This window comes from Propithecus coquereli, unplaced genomic scaffold (assembly GCF_000956105.1).
Source record: "Propithecus coquereli isolate 6110/MARCELLA unplaced genomic scaffold, Pcoq_1.0 Scaffold91, whole genome shotgun sequence".
Classification (NCBI taxonomy): Eukaryota; Metazoa; Chordata; class Mammalia; order Primates; family Indriidae; genus Propithecus; species Propithecus coquereli.
This window is the reverse complement of record NW_012155396.1, coordinates 4,608,576-4,626,459: the sequence shown is the minus strand read 5'-3', so window position 1 is coordinate 4,626,459 and position 17,884 is coordinate 4,608,576. Positions and strand designations below refer to the sequence as shown.

The following is a 17,884-nucleotide window of genomic DNA, read 5'->3' as shown; positions in this document are numbered from 1 at the left end:
AGGGGAGGATGGAAGGAGCAAAGCAGGAGGGACAGTGCATAGAAATAAGGTAGGAGGTATAAGCCCAACTTCTCCCACTCTTTTCCTTCCCAGACCATTGGCATCTTCCCCAGTCCCAGCCTGAGGCTATCTAGGACATGACAGACAGCAGCAGATCTCAGAGGAACTATGATACTTAGCTAAGATGAGGGTCCCCAATGTATCCTGTAAAGACTCTACATTATTTTCCATCCCTCCCAAAGAAGGACTAGGGAGAACAGCACCTTCAGAGGAGCCCTGAGGAGAGCTCAGAATTCTCATGTGTCAGAGAATGACTTGCCAAAGGGGCGAAGGCTCAGGAAATAGGCACAAATGATGGAAAGCTCAGCTTGAGATTGCTTTTAACTGTCTATTCCTTGCAGTAGAGAAGGGCAGCTCTGGCCTGGCCATCTCCTTACCATGTACTGAGGGAGGCTATACAGCATGCCCTGGTAGAGGACTTCACATGGTGTCTCTGGTACCACCTCTTCTCCCTATGGCAGGAAATACACAGTTTGTTCAGGCTACTTTCCAAGTGACCAAAGGCTACATTTTCTGGGTTGTGAGGGATGGCATGAAAAGAACACTAAGCTGGATAGACATAGGTTCCTAGCCTAGCTGTGTTAATGACTCACTGTATGATCTTGGATAAGTCACCTTCCTTCTCTGAGTCCTAATTTCCTCTTCAATAGGATCAGTGGGCTGGTCTGGATGACCTCTCAGGGCCCAGGACACTGGAACAGACACCCCACACAGAAGGACTTCCCATGGTGTCAATCTGAGGCCAACCGAGAGCTCTAGAATGCTATGTAAGCTTGGAAGGAGAGGTGGGTGGCTCAATAGTAGGGGTTAATAAGGAAGCTGGGTAACCTATGGCCTGGAGAGACAGGAAGGAACATTAGCAGGGAAGCTTTTAGGTGGATGGAAGGTTTTCTTCCCCTCTCCATTAGTCCCCACGACATACTTTCTCCTTTTTGACCAGCCCCCTCATGCACAACCATCTCTGTCCTTTTGAGGACCTCGACTAAGCCTTTTATCAGAGTGGGGAGGCAGGGTCCTCAGATGCTCAAGAGGTTTCTGTGGCCATTGTCATCTTTGACCGGTGCAGTCTCACTCCTCTCCCAACGTCCCTCTATTACAGGGCAAGGATCACTGTCAAGAGACTCTGAGGTAGGAAAGAATAACCAGGACCCGTCCATCCCACATAATTCAGCTGCTGCTCAAATGGACACAAGTCTTAGGTGGGCATTCACCAGAGCCTGGCAATCCTGGCATGTTTCCCTTCCTGTTCTCCGAAAGGCCTATTTCAGACCTTCCCTCTCTTCAAACAAACCCCTCTGCCCCACAGTCCCTAAACAGTTGCTGATCCTGCCTCACACTTCATGGAGAAAACAGAAGCAACCAGACAGGCACACTCTCATCTACTCGACCGAATCTACCAAAGAGTCTCTGCCTTCATTCTTGACATGAAGGATGAACAACCTGTGCTTCTAACAAAGGCCAATCTTCCACTTGTGCTCAGGATCCCACACCCATTCACTTTGTTGAATGCATCAGTCCTGCAATTATCCCCTCTCCTGGATCATTTCTTTTAGGACAAAAACATACTCTAGTATCTCTCAGCTATAAAACACCCTCCCTTGACCCCACATCCTCTATCAGCTATAATATCATTCCATCTCTTTCCTTTTCATCACAAAACGTTTACGTTGTCTACCTCCTTTTTTTTTTTTTTTTTTTTTTGAGACAGAGTCTCACTCTGTTGCCCAGGCTAGAGTGCCGTGGCATCAGCCTAGCTCACAGCAACCTCAAACTCCTGGGCTCAAGCAATCCTCCTGCCTCAGCCTCCCGAGTAGCTGGGACTACAGGCACGTGCCACCATGCCCGGCTAATTTTTTCTATATATTTTTAGCTGTCCAATTAATTTCTTTCTATTTTTTGGTAGAGACGGGGTCTCGCTCTTGCTCAGGCTGGTCTCGAACTCCTGAGCTCAAACGATCCACCTGCCTCAGCCTCCCAGAGTGCTAGGATTACAGGCGTGAGCCACCGCCCCCGGCCGTCTACCTCCTTTTTTGACATTCCCTTCAATGCACTCCAATTAGGCTTTCAGCCCCACTACTTCACTGGGGGTTGCTCTTATCAAGGTCACCAGTTATCTTCATGTTGCCAAATCCAGTGTGTACCTCAGTTCTTATCATAGGCTATCAGCAGAATTTGACCCAGTGGATCACTTCTCTTTTCTTGAAAGACTTTCTTTTCTTAGCTTTTATGATATCATAATCTCCTGGTTTTCCTGCCACCTCACTGTTTTTCTTACTCTTCTTTTCTGGCTCCTCTCCTTTCCTGACTTATGCCACCTTCAACATACTAGTGTGCCCCACGGTTTTGTCCTGGGTTCCATCCTCTTCTCTGTCTCCACTCCCTCCTTGGGTTATCTCAGCCATTTCTATGGCTTTTGATACTGTCAAGTTTATTTCTCAAAGCCAGCCCTCTCTCTAGAACTCTAGACTGGTATATCTCATTGCCTGAAGCTCCACATGGGTCTCTAATGGGTATCTAAACTTATGACCAAAACAGAATGCCTGATACTCCTCCCCATCTTGGCAAATGATAATTATTCTTGATTATTCTCTTTGCCTCTCTATCCACATCCAACTGAACTGCAAGTCTTGACAGCTATTCCTCTAAAATGTAAACCAAATGCATCTACTTTTCACTATCTTCACAATTACCACCCCATTCGAGGTCAGCATCATCTCTTACCTTGACTATTTTAAGAACTTCCTAATCTCCCTGCTTCCACTCTTTCCTGGTCCAGTCTTTACACAGCAGCCAATGTTTTAAAAACATAAATCAGATGTCACTCCCCTGCTTAAAATCTCCAAAGGCTTCCCTTTGTACTGTGAATCAACTTCAAGCTCTCTAGCTTTGCTTACACGCCCCCTGTACAGTGGCCCTGGGCCACCTCTCTGACTCTATCTCTAGGACCCCAGCCGTCACCCCTGTATGCTGGCCACACCAGTCTTCTTTTACTATCTCCACCACTCAGTCTGGGACTGAGGGGTGGCATGCTGTACCCTTGTTAAGGCTGTTCTCTCCACTTAGAACACTCATTCCCCTGATATTCCTATGGCTGGCTCCATGTACCTCAGATCTTGGCTTACATGTCAACTTTCTCAGAGTCAACCTACCCTGACTGCCCAAACTCAAGTAGTCTACTGATGCTTCTATCATGTCACCCTATTTAAGTTTTATTTGTTGTTATTTACCATTCTCTGATAGTCTCCTTTACTTTTTTGGTTTTTTATACCATGAAAGCAGGGACCTTGTCTTGCCTGGGACACAGTAAGAGCCCAATAAGCTGAATGAGTATATGTGATAGCACTGCAGACAGACTTCCTTCTGCCCTCCTCCTGTGTAGGACCCTCTTGACTCACCAAAGACATGGGGCACTTCTCCAGCTCCTCTTCATTCTTAATCTGCACATCTGCGATGGAGATATACTTGTGCTGGTGAAGATAAAAAAGACATCACCAAGGGCTGAGGGCCTCAGTCACATGTGTACCAGTCTCTTACTTAACTTTCCCAAAGACAAGGAAATGTTCTGCTTATGGGTCTGTCACTCTAAATAGACATGAACTCTTTGAAGGTAGGAGTCTTAGTCACCTCTGCATCATCAGCACTGGTCAAAGTGCTTCACACGCAGTGTTTCTGTTTATTCTATATTTCCACATTTGTTGAAAAGAAGCAAATATTTAAACATTTGCCTTCAAACAAAGTGCAAGGGGAAGCCAAGAACAAGCCCTGCCCCTGGGCTACTGCCCTGAGAGTTTTGTTGCATGTGCATGAATGCATGGAGTGATGACTCCATACCCTTTGTGCTCACACATACAATGGATATAGAGCAGATTCCTACTCAATCCTGGGCCTTTGGAAGTTAGTGGACCTATGGGCAAAGAGAAGTGAATGGAAAGGAAGCAAGGAGTAGGGAGAGAGAGAGAAAGATGGAAAGAGGGAAAAGGAATGAGAGGAAGAAAGGAGAACTTTTTATCTATCTGAATGTAGGAAACTGGGTAAGTAAAAAGAGACCTGAGTTTTCCTATTTGGCCAAAAAGCCTGCAGGGGAAATGCATAAGGTTCAGAAAGCATCTGGTATAAGAGCTCCACTCAGTATTCAGGACCCTGGTAATCTGACGCCTTGATGTCTCCCTACCCCTGAAGACTGAGAGCCCACTCTGGTCACCTGCTTTAGGGTCTTCACACTCTCATGGATGGGCCTGGGTAATCCAACCAAGGTATCTGTATCCCTGTGAAAAGCCAGACACACCAGATTGTAAGCTTCAAAAGTACAGAGAACTATTGATACCTCTTGGAGTCACATGGACCATGCCACTTTCAACATCTATCCCCAGCATCCTGGACCTTCCTCTGCAAGCTCCTGGGTCTCCCATCATCGCTTCAGAACACAAAAAGAACAATGGCACATAGAAGTGTTCCTGAAAATTAAGAGATTTGTATAATCTCTTGGGGACTCTCTTGGTGTGGGACTGGTATATTCCTACTTAAAAGGGTATATAGCCCAAGAACACTTTTGACAGTGAAAGCCCAGTAACAAAGCCTTCTCTATTTTGAAGAGGCCAGTGGGAAGGATTCAGGAGGGTGGGGAAATGGGAGCAGACTGGATCTGTTCTGACCATGTCTCTTCTTCACAGAATTTTAGCAGAATTTTGCATTAGAGCAGGAAGGGCCCCTAGGGACCATCTAATCCAAAACTCTCATGAGGAAATTAAGGCCCAAGAGGGAAATAACTTGTTGTTTAAGATCCTGCACCTGGTTAAGAACACAAAAGTTCTTTGAGGAAAGTGGAAGAAACCCAAGGAAAAAGATCCATTGAAAGCACCCAAAGTAGTCACTGAGAGTTGCCCACAGCCTGGTGGCTCTAGGTTGCATTATGACTATCAGGCAACATCCCTCATTCCAAGCCACCTGCTTCTCTGGCCCCCCAGGAACCACTCTATAGCCAGTTCTGACCATTTAGTCACTTACTGCCCCAAGGTGAATCCGATGAACTTGTTCCTGCTCATCTCCAAGAAGTGCTCAATGTCCTTCTGCCTGAGAGGATGGTGGACAGACCAATCCAGAGAAAGGAATAAAAGCAAACCTTGAGAGAGAGAACTTTTCTGGGCTCCTACCCCTCCAATAGGAGGACTGGAGCAGTTGGGGAAGATAGCAGTCAACAGAGGGAATTTTAAACCCAGGAGTTCTGCCAGACCAGCTTAATGAGCCTTGAATATATAGACTAGTCTACCCCGGGCCTTCAGTGACTGAAACCCCAAAGTGCAGGCTCCCTGCTATTAAACCTACCTGACCTTTGGGGCCCAAGGCAGGCCCTTGGGAAAGGCCACCCGCTCAGCAGAGAGGGGTGCCTGTGAGGGTGGAGGTGGTACCAGAGGGTCCTGCTCTAGCAGGTCCAACTCTCCATCCAAGGTTCGTTCTCCATCACCAGCAGATTCCTCTTCCTCCTCTGCGGCTGGCTCCTCAGTTTTGAAGAGATCCCTTTCATTGTAGATGTCCAGGCTGTCCTGCTTAGTGAGGAGTTGCTGGAGGGAGGAAGCAGGGAGGGATGATGTGCAGAGATCTCACCCTGGGTATCCTTGTCTGAAGCTGCCCCCTACCCATAGGCTTCTAGACTTCAGGGAATAAGAGTCAGAACCCAGCCCTTGTGAGAACATCCCATTGCCCACCCCAACCCTGCTGCCCCCATCGGGCCAAATACCAGGACAAGAAGTTCTCAGGCAACCATGCCAATGGCCAGGGAACAGAGCATAGATAATCCCAAAGTCATAGTCATTTAGCTTTCAGAAGGCACTGATGCCTTTTTTTTGCCAGCACTTTCCTTCCTAATTATGCTCTGCTTAGGTGAACATTCAATTAGTTTGCCTTCTGTGAGCACACACCAGCTGGCTGACTGAGGAAGAGGAGGACAGAAGCTTGCTGCCAGGCAGAGGGAAGCAAGTTTGGAATTTTAAATCTTGTCACAGAAAGAAAAAAAGATTGGACAGAAATAGGCCAAAAAGTTAACAGTGACTGTTTCTGGTTGTTAAGATTGTGGGTGATTTTTCTTTTCTCCCTTCATCACATTTTTATATTTGGTCCAAATTTTCTACAGTGAGTAAGCATTACTTTATAAAACAAAAAATAAAAGTTAAAAAAATCACACTGCAGATAATGTAGACTGGATTACTGAGCACAACTGTCTGGCCCTGTTGATGAACTAAAGTAGGTCAGGCAGGTGAGTTTGTGGGAGGGTGGTAAGGTTGCAGTGTAACTTGTAATTCTGACCTTTTCAGGACTGCAGACTACAGTCATGTGCTGCATAATGATGCTTCCATCAACAATGGACTGCATATACGATGGTAGACCCATAAGATTTTAACACTGTACCTTATCTAGGTTTGGATACACAAATACCATTGGGTCACAGTTGCATACAGTTCAGTAACCTGCTGTAAAGGTTTGCAGCCTAGGAGCAAAAGGCTATATGCCTAGGTGTGCAGTAGGTTCTACCACCTGGGTTTGTATAAGTACACTCTATGATGTTTGCAGTGACGAAATCACATAATGACACATATCTCAGAATGTATCCCTGTTGTTAAGCAACACACAAATGTATACTTAGAACCCTAATCAGTTTCTCTCAGATGTAAGCCTTTGGTTCCAGGGCCAGACAAGAGTGTGGCTAGCTCAGAGTTAATGTTCTTGCTGCCACAAAAAAGGTAAAGTGCCTCACCCCAGGCACACAGCTTTGCTGGGAGCCCTGTTCAGGTGCCCTGGCTCCTGATCCTCCTGTCTCCAGGATTATACCTGTTGTTATACTGTTGTTTAGAATGCTAAGGAACTCCAGGCACTGATGTCTATGCCAAGGTAGCAAGACATGGCTATATGGTGTGATATCACGGTGTTACATCAGGATAGCTCGAGGTCTGATGGGGCTAGGGGAGGGGCCAAAGTATAGACTCTAAGGTTTCAGGTTGTTCACAGGGCCAACTTGGGGCAGGATGAGCCATATCATTTACTGCCCTTTCCTATCACATTCAGAATAGCTTAAAATCTTGATTTTTGGCTAGTTTCACATCACCACTGTCTACTTTAGTACATACCCTTCGAGAACCACGGCGGCCTCGCAGCTTCGAGGGTGGTGGCGCCAGCTGAGACTCCCCCAGGTCGAGAGTGTAAGAGGGTGGGGAGGCAGCACGCATGCTCTTCACCACCTGGATACTGTCCTCAGCCAGTGGAGGCAGGCCCAGTTCTGCCCGCTTCTGTATTTTGAGAGCCTGTAGATGCTCAAATCCACCAAGGGTAAACTAAGGAGGAAACAGGAAAGGGGCAGAGAAGAGAGAGGAAGGAAGGAAAGTCAGAGAGAGTAAAGTGAGGGAAACATGGATGAAAGAAAAAGAGCCATAACCTGTAATCCCCTCAGATCTTCTCCTTAATAAGGAAGGGGTAAATGTCGTTGCCATCCCCAGTCTGAGGAACTCGGGTGTCTGGATAAAACATTATTTACTGACCCACACTGGGAAACATCACCAGAAGTTAGAAAAGGGACTCCTGAGGGCCTGCGCTGAAAAAATAGGAAACCATCTCCCTTTTTAAGGATCACATCCAGATGCTATAAACGCCAGAGTCACTCAATTGCCTCTGCAGTCAAGAGGCAGTTTCCCCTATGAGGCCTGCCTGGAGGGTATGATCTTCAGCCAGCCCTGTGGGATGGGAGCCAGAGATGAAGGATCAGATTGAATAATTAGTATCAAATTGAAACCATATACTTATAAGGACTTCATTTTTTTAAAAAAGCAAATCCTCTATTTATCTGGAAGGAGGGCAGCCACTAACCCCAGCATTTTACAGCTAGAGAAACTGAGGCACAGGCAGTTGCCCAAAGTTCCTCAGTATCAGCAGAGCCCAGATCTCTCAACTTTCAGCCAGTGTTCTTTCCCTGAAACATTGGCTCTATCAGCAGAAGGGGGCCATTGACACCCTAACTCATGGAGCAGTATCTCCCATCCATTCAATAGAAAGGGGAAATCTGCCCTGGCATAGAACACCTGATGCCTCTAGGACAGACTTTTTGCCCCTCCTCATTAGCTATTGGCTAATGGCTACCCTATTCTGCTGCCTAGCTCCAGCCTCCTGGAATCAGACTAGAAGAAACTGAGGTGGCACAGGGCATTGCTGCTCTGATGAGATGGGAGTGGGGAGGATCAGCCACTCACCATGACCACCTTCCAGAGCAGGAGCAGGACCTTCTTTATGGGGAAGTGGGGAGCCAGGCCACTGCAGAACTTGGTAACCATGGAGAAGAGCAGAAGGGCAAAAGGCTCCTCATTATGCATGGAGAAGCCTGGGGATGTGGAGAGAGGTGAGTGAGAAAGTGAAGATGAGGCAGTTAAAACCCTGCCCCTATAACCCTGATTCTGGGCACCCTGAGGAAGGCACTCACCTCCCCAGAAGAATTCTAGAGTACTTGGTCCTGAGAAGGAGGTTTAGAAAGCCCCAGAGGGAAGCCCCTCAAGGGCAGAAAGGGAGGCCATGAAGGTAAAATGGCTTAGAAGTAACAGTAATGAAGATGTTGCTTTCTGGCTGAAAGACCCAATGAATTTCACTTTCCCACATCAATAATATATTTTTAAAATCTCACAGGCCTACATATCCTATCCCTGTCAGATGACACCAGCTTACGTTTGAACAGAACTCAGTTTTCAAGGTGATTCAACTCATTTTTTCATGTGGGATTCATGATGGATGGGAGAGAGGTGGCTATCCCCATTTACAACCAAGGAAACCCAGCACAGAGGAGTTACATGGCTGGTCCTAGCTCACAGATAAGGGGAGCAATCAAGCCCAGCCCTCATGCCTGCCATGCAGTATCTCTGTCCTAAAAGAATGTTAATTAAAAAAAAAAAAGAAAAAGGACAGTTTGCCTCTCCTAGGCAGATGCTCTGTTTCCCCTCCACCATCAAGCACCCCATCCCTACCTTCCTCAAGTGCCGTTTCTTACTCAATTCAGTGCGGAAGGTCTCCCGGGCTGTCCTCCACCCACAGGGGTCTGTCTCTCGCTCCAGGCGGATGTTTTCCACCATTAGGTACATGACACTCAGCAGCACTCTGGGGTTACAGAAGGGTCACAAGAGGTTCCCAAGGCAGTTACCAGCCCATAGTCAGAGACCTCAGGGATGGTCTCTGTGGGAGCCCAAACCAGTGAGATTAGCTAGAGGGCAACTTCCTAGTGGTCTGAGCCATCTGGGATATGAGGAAAGGGTAACCCAGTCCTAATAATCCCCCTGTTCCAAGCCCATATTCAGCCCCACTCACCGGAGCTCTGTGCTATCGGCGATGGAGACAGCTGGTTTCCGAAGGGCACTGCTACAGGCCTGACTGTTACTGCCAGGGTGGGGTAGAGTGGAAAGAGGGAGAGAATGGGAACCCATGAGGCCTCTTTTCTCTCTGTGCTCTCACCTATCTGCACATAAACATGAGTATCTGCCATTCCCTGGCTATGCAGCCACTAACAAAACTGGTCTAAGATAAAGGAGCCCACAGCAAACCCTCATCTGTGGTGAAGACAGGCAGGGGCAGGGTCTGTGGTATCTACTCCTCTTGCAATCTCCACAATACTTTGTACTGTGCTGGATAAAAAACAGATGCTAAGCAATACCTGATGAATAATAAGCAGATTTCACCCTATCTAAAACTCCTGGGTGATGGGCAGGAGACAGAACAAGGGGTCATTATAGCAGTGTCAGCAGATGAGGCCATCTCTAGAGCTATAACCCATGAGGGAAAGAATTAGGCACTATGACAAGATTTGGTCCTGTTCTTCTTGTGTCATGCTCTTAGGTAGAACAGTTTCTCTCATGAATTCCAGAGTTAGGCTTAGAATGAGCTTAAAATGTGCTTGAATAAAAAGGGAACCCACCCATGACAGGCCCCTGAAGCCCAGGATTCAGACTGTAAGTGGGGCAGAAACTGCTGCTGAGCCCAACTCAAGGAGGGAGAACAGAAGATCAGGGAACATGGCCAGATGGAGGGGGACCATCAACAAGCTTTGGGCTGAGGTGTGAGTAAACTCAGCTCCCCACAGGGGTCTCTATAGTGAGGGAACCAGCACAGAACATGAGGCCCTTTCAAGGAAGGGGGGTGTCTAGGCCAACTCTCCCCTAAGGTTTCTCACTCGATTTCCATGTGAAGTAGCTCCAAGAAGGCCGAGAAGGTCCCCATCTGATACAGCAAGAAGCAGTTGTACCTGGACCAGTGTAGCACATCGACCTCTGAATCACATTCCCCAAAAGTGCCTAAAGGACCAGACAGTTGCCACAGGGGTTGAGGGGGAGCGATATCTCAGTTCTTTCCACCCCGTCCCATGATCTTAAGACTTTTCTGTAACACCCTGCCCAATAATTAGGCTGGCAGATGTATGGCAGCCCCCAAGAACTTCCTGGAATGAGTCAGGGGAGAGGAGAGGCAGTCTCCAGGGTTAAATCCAATGTACTCAACAATGGTCTGTCTTAAGTGTGGGATCCCCCAGAAGCAGATCTTGAACTAAGTAAGGATCCAAGTGCAAGGAGTTTATTTGGGAATTAATCCCAGGAATCACCAGTAGAGAAGCAGGAAAATGAGATAGGGAAGAAAAGGCAGCCAAAAGAGTTCAGTGTTAGGGGAAGCTCTGAAACAGTATAAAGCATATATCTCAGAGTTATCCCATACAAGAAAGGTGAGATAGTTGGGCTATCCATCCACTAACTCCTGTCACTGGAAGAGGGGTGCTAAACTAGGGAGCACATTAATTACCTACATCTCCTGGCTTCCCTGTGTGGGCTGCAACCCTCAGGGGAAAAAAAAAAAGGTACTGGCAGTTGAAAGTTGGCCAGAGCACCAGACCCGCAGGTATGGGTGGGTACTGCCTTATTTGCTACAGTTTTACCTTCACCCAGTGTCCACACTCTTTCCTCTCCATTTATTTTTTTTCTTTTACAATTTTTTTTAGCTCTCAACTAGATGGTTCTGCCAACCATCCTCATATTTATGATCTCAGGGCTTATTTTCACTATGCCAGCTAGGCTATCTCATTTCCCTTTCTACACCTGGCTAACAGGTTTCTTCTGGGAAGCTTTCCCCAATTAATCTCATTTAATTGTGATCATTTCCAAATTAGTCACAGCATCCACTCCTGCTGCTGTGTTGGCTTGAACCTTCAAAATGCCAACAAGAAACAACACAGAGGGTCCATGTGTGAGTCTGTAACACTCCTCTATATCTCCTCAGGTTGGGAGCCAGGCCACAGCTGATGAAAGAAGTCTCCATCCTCAGCTGGTGGTACATGGTCAGCTCTGGCCACACTGACCTCCTTACTAGTATTCACATATGATTACAGCTCAGGTTAGGGGAAAAAAGAACACTATAAAGAATCCTGCCATGACTGGTAAGGTAAAGGCAGATCCCAAGGGATCCAGAACAGCCCTCAACACCATCTCCTCATCTTCCTTATAAGCACAGGTTACTCCTAGCACCTGATAAGTTCTGTCCTTGAGAGACAAGGGACTTTGCCTTCCCTGCATAGCCTGCCTGAACCCAGTCCTCATAATGCCACTTCCCTCTCCAGCCTCCCACTCTCGCGAGCTAGCAGGGGTGGTCACTCACCTTGGGCCAGATAGAGAACAGCCCGGGCCACCTTCAGCCGCCGCTCCTTACTGACCACCTCCAGCCGGTCCAGGAGTCCCATTACATAGGTCTTTTGAGCATCTTCCTCCAACTCTAGCCATTCCTTGCCCTGCACTGGGGATAGAAGGCCATACACATCCAGTGTCAGCCACCGCCATCCTTCCTGGAAAGGCTCCTGATACTATATCCACCTCTAATCTCAACCCCCAACAAATTCTTCCCTCCAAAAGCTTTCCTTATTTAACTGAGAAAGAACAAGGGATGGGAAACTAAAGGACCAAAAATGTTCTGGCTTGAACCCACTCTATAGTCTCATCTTCAACATCCCCTTTTTTTCCCCACATACAGCCTATATTGTCCTGTCTCTCTGCATATCCAATTCCTAGTCATCCTTATAAGCCCAATACAAAATAACTTCTTTCCCACTAATGCTACAGCCAAAAGCTCTGCTGCCAAGACACTTTTTTACTTTTCCATGATACTTAGTATTTTCCTCTTGGCCTCAGCTAGTTTCATGATGTACACATCTCCCCTCTGCTCCCAGACTATAACCTCTTTGTAGAAGTTGCTTTTCACCCCTGCCTCCTGCATCTCTGACACAGAAGATACTCACCACACATTTGTTGAATTGAAAATTGAATTGCCACAGAACAAGGAAGGAAATGAAGGTCTGAGAATGTCGTGGTGTGGCCACATAAAATTACTATTGAGAGTGGGGCAGAGTTGGAGGCAGGGGTTGAACATTAAGGTCAAGGGTTCTGTTAGGCTCCAGCAGGGCACCAGCCCAGCCTCACCTCACCATCCCTCTGCTCTCCTGCCTCTTTACACCAGGGAAAGGAACCCAGCTCAGGCTTCTTTTGCTTCCCATGGCCTCTCCACTCAAGATACAGAGAACCCTGTATCCCATATGCAAGAAGAGAAGGGTATATGGTTATGGAGGGGATAAAGGAACATACTTTGTTTTAGCCTTTTACTAGGTCAGGCTGGGATATCATGGGAGAGAAAAAGAAGGACTCTATGAGTAAAGATCTGGGATCACCTTGAGTCTTGAAATCTTCTTCAAAGCACCTCCTGTTATTGGTGAATTCCAGGTTCTCAGTGTAGCTATACAATTCTGCAGCAGGAAAGACATAACAGTCACATTCAGGAGATCCTTAAAGAAGGGGATTGGGGTAGAGAGGGTGGCATGAAAGAGCTGAAGCTTCCAACACATTCCTGTGTCCAATTCAATCCAAAGCCAGCTTCCTCCCTTTCAGAGCAGTTAAAAATAGCCACTTGTGTCCCTGGGTGATTAAACCATCAAACCTGTCCTCCTCCTGCCAGCTGGCTGCTACAGCAGAGAAGGCAGCCTTCAACATTCAGTGAGGGCCAAGAGGAGGGCTGGAGCACAGAGAGCTTAATGTCATCAACTCCTGTTTCTCAGGGCTGCAACTTCTGGTTCGTCAGTCTAGACTGGGACTATCCTATGTCTAGGGGAGAGGAGAGAAACAAAACTCCTGAAATTTAGAGGCAAGATCCTTGTGCTGTTCAGGAAGCCAGGGCAAAAGCTGAAAAGTAAGTGTTAGATGGCTCTTCAGGGTTGGAGCCAGTTCATTCTCTCCCTGCTGAGTTTACTCAAAGGGTGTATAAGTTTAGGTTCCTGCCCATAGCAGAGGCTGCATAAAACCATGTAGAGAACAGATATAGTTGCCAAAGGGCTGCCTGTGCCCAGGAAAAGCTAACTTTGCTGACCGCAGCCTCTCAATACAAAATGCAGAAAGCCTATGAGAAATAAAAATGTCGTTTCCTACACCACCACCACCCCAGAACATTTTATCTGCACCCTGATGTTACAGAAGATGAATTGAAATAGAAAAGTCAATAGGTGACAGAAAAGATTTCCTCAAAATCTCTTTTCCACACCTGAACCCCTTACTGGAAATTTAACTAGGTCACAGATAATTCTCAAAGCAAGAGAAATTCACGTGTTCCAGCCAGATGTCTAATGGTTGAGAAACATCTTGTCTGGGAGCCAGGGCTTTTGAGTCCTGAGTTCCAGAATCTGGGAATGACCAGAAACAAATCCCATCTCTGAATCTTAAATTCTTCAGTCGTTAGTGTAGAATGTGTGTATATATATTTTTAAGAGGTACCACAAACCCAGTCAGAAAAGTGAGCAAGGCTCTGAGGTACTGACTTTTGGTTTTGTTCTTTTTATTTTATTTTTAAATTTTAGATTATGAATTTTCATATACAGGTAAGTATGGAATAGTACATTTAAGACACTTGTGTGTCTTCAACCCAGATTATACAAATGTTAGCATTTGTCATATCTGCTTCAGACTGTTCCACAGTCTATTTTTATTCCCCTTTCTAGAGCTATCCCCTATAATGAAATTGGTATGTATCCTTCACGTGCCTATTTTTATACTTTTACTACATACGTATGTGCCTGTAAACAATATATGATATTGTTTTGTTTTAAAAATTTTTATCAAAGCAGTATAAATTCCTTGGTCACTGCTTCCTTTCCTCAACTTTGTTTTTAACATTTATTGATACTGAAGCACATTGATATAGATTATTTTAATGGTTATACAGTAGCCTACCGGGCTAATATGCTATCCATTCCCTTACTGATGGGCATTTATTTTGTTTTCAATTTTTCACAATGATAAACAAGCCCGCAATAAACATCTTTGTACATTTTCTTGTGCCCAAGTATAAGTTTCTTTTGAGCATAACATCTAGGAATAGAATTGCTGGGTCACAATATGTATACATCTTCAACTTTAGATATGACCAAACGGCTTTCCAATTTTATACTCTGCTCCCCCATGCCTAACAGTGTATAAAAGTATTCATTTCTCTGTACCCTCACCAACCCCAGGCTTTAAATTTTGCAATCTGATGATTGTGAAATAATATGTTATTCTTTTAATTTGCTTTTCCCCACTTACTAATGAAGTTCAATATCTTTTCATACATTTAATGACCACTTGGTTTTCCCTTCTATGAATTCCTATTCATATTCTTTGCCCACTTCTCTATTGGGTTGTTCATCTCATCCTCTTCTCTCTCTTTCTCTATCTCTCTCTCTAAATATATATATATATTTTCATATTCTGGGATCTAATTCTTTGTTGGTTATTAAACTTAGCTCTCTATTTCTGTCACTCATCACTAAATTTATTCACTTGTGCTTATTCACAAGAACTTCTTTTAAAATGTTTGTCTCTTTTCTCTGAAAAAGCATGTCTCAAAGTGACACTTCCATGTGACAGAATATTTAACTTTCACACCATCTCCACCCAAAGCTCATTTATTAATAACTGGCATTCATAGCACATGTAACACGGAGGCCCTTACAATGAGGAGATCACGTTTACCCTAAGCTAAAAAGCCAGACACAGAGAAGCAGCCCAGCCCTGAAAGAAAAATAGAATTACTTAAGCCCAACTCAGAAACATCCAAGCAGAACTCCACTCTAATGGATGCAGGTGACACATCCATCCAGCCTTGCTTGGCTGGCCAGTTGTCTATAGAGTTTTTCCTCAGACATTGCTGAGATTTTAATAAGGGGCAGGTGTTAGGGGAGGGGGAAAGATGGAGGTAGAGGAGACAAAGGAGAGAGAGATGGAATGAGATAGAGGGTGGGAGAAAGAAGCGGCCAGGCAAAGATATGGATGACAGTAAGAGAAAGAGAGAAAGAATAGGGAGAAGATGGAGAGAAAATTGATTTGAGAGTGCACCAAAAGAGAATAAAGAAGGGTGATCAGGAAAGAGAGATAGAATAGAATGGAAGAACAATGAATACCATAGCCAAGCAGAGTCCACAGAAGGAAATGTGAAAGCAAACAAAGAGATATTTACCACTGGAAGGTGGAGAGAAAAAGGAATGTGGAAAACAGTCTTTGTTTTAATAGCCACTTGCTGAGAACAGACAAGCCGCCAGGGGAGATCACAGGCCCCTTCCCTCTCCTCCTGGCCATTCCTCCACTAACTGCTGATCCAACTACCTCATACCTGACAATTCTGCTGCGTGCCCATCTGCATCTCCATACTCAAACTCCAGAGTGGGGCAGTCCACAGAGCCCTGTAATGAGAAATTTTTCTGGTAACTGAGGTAACTTGGGAAAAGGGGCTGCCAAGGAAAGATTATACCCTTATTTCATCTTCTTCCCCTCTTGGAGGCCAATGTTAGATCAGGGAGGCAGCTAGGAGAGTTCTATTTTTGGGCCTTTCATCCCAGAGGTACCCTCATCCAAGCCAAGACTTGAGGCTCATTGTGGGGAGAGGCTGAGGATTCCTATATAGAATCAGAAAGTCTGGGTAAAGGGCAGGATCCCAAACAGATATGAAAGCTACCATCTGTGCCCACATCTAATTTACATAAACACAGACCAGAGGAACATCTAGCTGATCTCTACAAAAATGAGACAGACAAAAACAAAAGAGAACTGGATTCTAGCCTTAGTTCTGTCATCAACTACATGATATGGGGCAAGTCTCATACTGTGGATCATAGTTTCTCATCTATAAAAAGAGGTTCTTCAGCTCTAATATTTGATGACTTTAGGATTGTCATATAAGGTACCATTTCCACTCCAAGTTGTAGATAAGGGTAGATTTCCTACGATGTTGTATGTATAAACTTACAATCCTATTAAAATATTTTTAATATAATCCCATTTTCTAACTTCTTTAAGCATTTTGGGGTATTTCCTTCCAGTGTAAGTTAATACATATGAATATTTAAAATTCTCAATCTCAGCTCTATCATATACTGTGTTATCTTAGGCAAGTTAACCTCTCTGCCTCAGTGTGGTATAAAAAATATATTGATCTTTGCCCCTGGTTCCTGGCACAGAGCTCCTGAAACCCTTAAAATTTCCTGAGTGATAGGAGTATCTGTTAGTATATATTAATAATGAACCCTTGTCAACCATATCAGAATTTATGCTAATGAGGTGATTCATGGTGAGAAAGACCAAGGTCTTGATTTGAGGGCTTAACTGTCAGTAGCACCCCCACTTCCAGGGAGGGGAGGGGAACTAGAGATTGAGTTTAGTCACATGGCCAGTGGTTTAATCATGCCTAAGTAATGAAATCCCATACGAAAACCCAGAAATGGCTAAGCTCAGGCAGCTTTTGAGTTGGTGAACAAGCAGATGTGCTAGGAGGGTGGCGCCCCAGAAGGGTATGGAAGCTCTGCACCACCTCAGCCCCATACTTTGTCCTATGCATCTCTTCCATTCGGCTGTTCCCAAGTGGTATCCTTTATAATAAAACTGCAATCATAAGTACATGCTTTCCTGAGTTCTATGAGTCATTCTAGCAAATTATGGAACCTTAATTTGTAGTTGGCCAGGTGGAAGTGCGTTTGGCCAAGACCCCACATGTGGCTGAGGTCTATCAAAAGTGGGGGCAGCCTCGTAAGACTGAGCTCTTAACTTGTGGGGTCTGTGTTCACTCTGGGTAGCTAGTGTCAGAATTAAATTGAACTGTAGGACATCCAAGGAGTTGTTGGAAAATGATGTGCTCAGTTTTCTCATCTGTAAAAGAGGATAATAATAGGACTTACTTCATAGGGTCATTGTAAGAACTGAAAGCGTTAATACAGGAAAGGCACTCAGCACACCACCTAGCACTTGGCAGCACTATTTGGGTGGTTACCTTACTTACAATTTTAATATTATATTATAAAGATATTCTTCTCATATTATTATGACTATCACTTTAAATTGTTGAATAAGTGGATAGTTATTTATTGGTTTACTTAACCAGTTACCTATTGTTGAACATTTAAGTTGTTTTTAATTTTTCTTTATTATATGCTTGAAGCTATAATACACTTATACACTTTTTACATTTAGGATCTTTCCTAAGGATAAATTTTCATAAAGGGAATTAATAAATCAAATCTTATGAATATTTTTATGGCTCTTTGTATGGCTCATGATGAGTTGTTTCTCAAAAACATTATATCAATTTATACTGCCAGCAAGTCAAATCATGTTTAAATCCACTATAGCAAAAATTTTCAAACTGTTGGATTATAGGGACCAGTAGGGAAAAAAGAAGGTGGAGGGTGGGGAATGACATAAGGTTGTTGTTGTTTTATTCAGGTAAGTAGGGACTTTAAAAAGCCTTTTTAAAAATATATATA

The 17,884-nt window shown here is 44.9% G+C and overlaps 1 protein-coding gene across 1 annotated transcript in view; it reads right to left on the bottom strand.

The window, feature by feature from the left end:
- Positions 1-17,884, bottom strand: part of STRIP2 (striatin interacting protein 2) — a 69,593-nt gene that overhangs the window by 48,604 nt on the left and 3,105 nt on the right. The window contains exons 2-14 of the mRNA XM_012664805.1: positions 15,742-15,811; positions 12,776-12,850; positions 11,716-11,850; positions 10,250-10,370; positions 9,391-9,459; positions 9,077-9,183; positions 8,292-8,419; positions 7,179-7,382; positions 5,383-5,618; positions 5,065-5,130; positions 4,262-4,325; positions 3,456-3,527; positions 438-512 (exon numbers count right to left, since the gene is read on the bottom strand). Of these exons, the coding sequence (XP_012520259.1) occupies positions 438-512; positions 3,456-3,527; positions 4,262-4,325; positions 5,065-5,130; positions 5,383-5,618; positions 7,179-7,382; positions 8,292-8,419; positions 9,077-9,183; positions 9,391-9,459; positions 10,250-10,370; positions 11,716-11,850; positions 12,776-12,850; positions 15,742-15,811 (1,422 nt within the window). The remainder of the gene's footprint in view (positions 1-437; positions 513-3,455; positions 3,528-4,261; positions 4,326-5,064; positions 5,131-5,382; positions 5,619-7,178; positions 7,383-8,291; positions 8,420-9,076; positions 9,184-9,390; positions 9,460-10,249; positions 10,371-11,715; positions 11,851-12,775; positions 12,851-15,741; positions 15,812-17,884) is intronic.